General features: G+C 39.6%; 1 protein-coding gene across 1 annotated transcript in view; it reads left to right on the top strand.

The window, feature by feature from the left end:
* The window catches only part of LOC107620207 (protein argonaute 7), a 7,423-nt gene extending 3,130 nt beyond the window's left edge, over positions 1–4,293 (top strand). The window contains exons 6-8 of the mRNA XM_016322407.2: positions 7–111; positions 1,255–2,491; positions 2,673–4,293. Of these exons, the coding sequence (XP_016177893.1) occupies positions 7–111; positions 1,255–2,491; positions 2,673–4,134 (2,804 nt within the window). The 3' untranslated portion in view covers positions 4,135–4,293. The remainder of the gene's footprint in view (positions 1–6; positions 112–1,254; positions 2,492–2,672) is intronic.

Raw genomic sequence — 4,389 nt, forward strand, 5'->3', positions numbered from 1 at the left:
CGTCTGTCTCTGTCTCTATCTCTGTCTCTGTCTCGAGCTGTGCTTCCTGCAGCCGTGAGCTGTGCTTCCCTGGTGTGCTCCACTGCTTCCCTGCCGTGAGCTCTCTTCGTGGTGTTCTCCACTGCTCCACTCTCTTCCCTGCCGTGAGCATTTACTTGTTTTTTCAGTTTTTTTTTTCCGGGAAATTTCTTGTGTTATTGCTGTGACTTTTATTGTTGATTGGTTTATGAGCTGATTAGAAATAAATATGGCAGTGGTTGAATTGAAATGTTGAATTGGTTTTGAATTGCTGAATTAGTTGAATTGGTTTTGAATCAGTTCTGAATTAGTTTATGAATTTCTGAATTGCTGAATTATTCCTTGGATATAATTCATGAATTGTTACTCTTTTGTGTTAAAATTAAGATACTATTGTAGTAGTACTTACTAATTGAGACTTGATAGTTGTTAAATTATGATACTATTGTAGCTAACTAATTCAAATTTTAATATTGACTATTTTATATTTTTTATTTACGCAAAACCAAGTTGCCGGTTCAACCCGTGATCCACCGATTGAAACAGTGAACCGGTGAACTAGTAGTCTGGCCGGTTTGATCACTGGTTCAGTTCTGACAACTATGCATATTGGTTAAATATTAGAATTTATTTAGACTTTGCAAAAAAAAGGAGGTTTTGCTTGGAGGCCACTGTTTCATAAAACAAAGTCAAGACCTAATTAATTATCAGCCTAGTTATCTTATGTCTTCAATTACTTTATAATCATTCATCCAATTCTTTTGAAGCATAGATTGCTAGAGGGAGGGAGTCCTACTACTAATTATATTTTCAAATTGATAATAACAAAATTAGAATTTGATTACCTGCTATATCATAGTGTATACACTTATATTGGAGATTTGGATTTGCTTTAATTAACATTTGTCTGTGCTGTTGTAATTACTAAAATTATCAAATAAATAGTTACCTTTAATGTTTAAAAGTGGTCCTGGTAAATTTGTATCTAATCTAAACAGATGTATTCTGTAACAATAAAGTTCTTAGAAAATTTTATGTACTGAACTCCATTTTCTTGGGTTCACTTTATGATGTAGTGGAAGTTACTAGAAAGTTTATTTTCTCGAGTCTTGAAGCAAAAGGGACTCTTCATGGGAAATAATGTTATGTTGTTTTAGCTTACTAATTGGTTTACACTTTACACAACAGAGAGAATTGGAAAAATGATGCACCCTCTTGTTTCTCATGCTATTTCAGCTCCAAAGGAACTTGAACAGCAAACTATGGCATCTTTCAAAGAAGATCATGGGAAGACACTCATTCCTTCAAGGAAGCCTCAGACAGTGATTGTTGCAAGGAGGCCGGATTCCGGTGGGAAAGAAGGTTCTGTCATCTCTCTTCTAGCCAACCACTTTTTGGTGCAGTTCGATTCATCGCAGAAGATATATCATTACAATGTTGAGATCACTCCGCATCCCTCCAAGGAAGTTGCAAGAGCAATCAAACAGAATTTGGTAGATAGAAATTCTGATCTACTCTCCGGTGCTTTGCCGGCATATGATGGAAGGAAGAACCTGTATAGTCCGGTCGAGTTCCAAAACGATAAGCTTGAATTCTACATAAGCCTTCCAATTCCCACAAGCAAATTGTCATCAAATTATGGAGATGTGTATGACTCGAAAGAGAAGCATGAAAAACTCAAATTGTTTAGGATCAATGTCAAACTAGTCTCCAAGATCAATGGGAAGGAGCTAAGTAGTTACTTGAGCAAAGAGGGTGATGATTGGATTCCCCTTCCACAGGATTATCTCCATGCTTTAGATGTGGTTCTGAGGGAAAGTCCGACCGAGAAATGCATACCTGTAGGAAGGTCTTTCTACTCGAATTCGATGGGAAGAAGCAAAGATATTGGTGGTGGAGCTGTTGGACTGAGAGGTTTCTTTCAGAGTCTTAGACCAACCCAACAAGGACTTGCTCTAAATGTAGATTTCTCAGTAACTGCTTTCCATGAAAGCATAGGAGTGATACCATACTTGCAGAAACGGCTCGAGTTTCTCCGAGACCTTTCTCAAAAGAAGACAGCACAATTAACTGCTGAAGAGAGGAAGGAAGTGGAAAAGGCATTGAAGAACATCAGGATCTTTGTTTGCCATAGAGAAACAGTTCAAAGGTACCGAGTCTATGGCTTAACTGAGGACATTACTGAAAATCTCTGGTTTGCAGACAGAGATGGAAGGAATCTGAGGCTTTTGACTTACTTCAAAGATCACTATAACTATGATATACAATTTAGGAAACTTCCATGCTTGCAAATTAGCAGGAGTAAGCCTTGTTATCTCCCTATGGAGCTTTGTGTGATCTGTGAAGGCCAGAAGTTCCTCGGAAAACTCTCCGATGATCAAACAGCAAGAATTCTCAAGATGGGGTGCCAAAGACCAGGGGAAAGGAAAACCATCATTGAAGGAGTCATGCGAGGGCAAGTTGGACCCACCAGGTAAACCACTTGAAGAAGCTACATCTTTTTGTTTATTGAATATTGATTATGATTCTTTTGAAAAATGATTTATCCTAAAAGGCTCAATCATTACTTGAGTCTTATGTATTTGTGGATCCTTTTGTGTTGATTACACATTTGTGTTAGTTTCTAATGTCTTGAAGGTTAATCCTTTTGACAGTGGAGACCAGGAAAGAGAATTCAAACTCAACGTCTCAAGAGAAATGACAAGATTAACTGGGAGAATTCTCCACCCTCCAAAGCTGAAGCTAGGAGAGGGAGGTCATGTGAGGAACCTCACTCCTTCGCGGCATGATCGGCAGTGGAACCTGCTCGATGGCCATGTTTTTGAAGGGACTAAAATCGAAAGGTGGGCGCTCATGAGTTTTGGTGGTACCTCCGAGCAGAAGTCCAATATCCCCAGATTCATAAACCAGTTAACTCAAAGATGTGAACAACTGGGAATTTATCTCAACAAGAACACCGTTATTAGCCCCCAATTTGAATCAAGCCAGGTTCTCAACAATCCCCTCCTTCTGGAATCAAAGCTCAAGAAAATACAGAGGAGCGCCTCAAACAACCTCCAGCTTCTGATCTGCATAATGGAGAGAAAACACAAAGGGTATGCTTTCTTGAAGAGAATAGCCGAGACGAGTGTTGGCGTTGTAAGCCAGTGCTGCCTGTATCCGAATCTGAGCAAGTTAAGTTCACAGTTCTTGGCAAATTTGGCCCTCAAAATCAATGCCAAAGTTGGTGGATGCACGGTTGCTCTCTACAACTCGCTGCCTTCTCAGATACCTCGCCTCTTCCAGATTGACGAGCCGGCAATTTTTATGGGAGCCGACGTAACACATCCTCACCCTCTTGATGATTTTAGTCCATCCGTTGCAGCTGTTGTTGGCAGCATGAATTGGCCAACAGCAAACAAGTACATTTCAAGAATACGGTCTCAAACACACAGACAAGAAATCATCCAGGATCTTGGCGCAATGGTTGGTGAGTTGCTGGAAGATTTCTACCAGGAAGTAGAGAAACTCCCCGGTCGTATAATCTTCTTTCGTGACGGTGTCAGTGAGACTCAATTCTACAAAGTGCTGCAAGAGGAACTACAATCCATCAGAACAGCATGTTCAAGGTTCCAGGATTACAAACCTCTCATTACTTTTGCCGTCGTGCAGAAGAGGCACCACACAAGGTTGTTTCCCTTTGAACTTGACCAATCCTCAACTCAGAACCATTTCTTGTATGAAAACATCCCTCCAGGGACCGTGGTAGATTCCGTGATCACTCATCCGAAGGAATTCGATTTCTACCTATGCAGCCATTGGGGTGTTAAAGGAACGAGCAGGCCAACACATTACCATGTTTTGTGGGATGAAAACCAATTCACCTCAGATGAACTTCAGAAGCTAGTTTACAATTTGTGCTACACCTTTGTTAGGTGCACCAAACCAATTTCTTTGGTTCCTCCTGCATATTATGCACATTTAGCTGCATATAGAGGAAGACTCTACCTTGAGAGATCTTCAGAATCATTAGGTTTGTTCAAAGGTTCATCAACATTATCAAGAGCTGCTCCTCCAAAAACAGCACCATTACCTAAACTTAGTGAAAATATCAAGAAGCTAATGTTCTATTGCTAGTGAGATATTATTTGGTTTAGGATACAGTTAATGCTGACTAATATGCGGTGATAAAAATGTAATATTCTAATTATAATATTAATAGCTAACCCAAAAGTTCTCAAATTTAAAGGGTTGTCTTTAAGAGTTTAATGTTTCAATCAAGAGTATGCAACTGTATATTTCTTTTATTAACTAGCTTGCCTGTTACATGCATAGGGATGGCAATGGGTAGGAGGTAAGGGCAGGCTTTTGTACTAGCCTTCTACCATACAA

This window comes from Arachis ipaensis, chromosome B10 (genome assembly GCF_000816755.2).
Source record: "Arachis ipaensis cultivar K30076 chromosome B10, Araip1.1, whole genome shotgun sequence".
Lineage (NCBI taxonomy): Eukaryota > Viridiplantae > Streptophyta > Magnoliopsida > Fabales > Fabaceae > Arachis > Arachis ipaensis.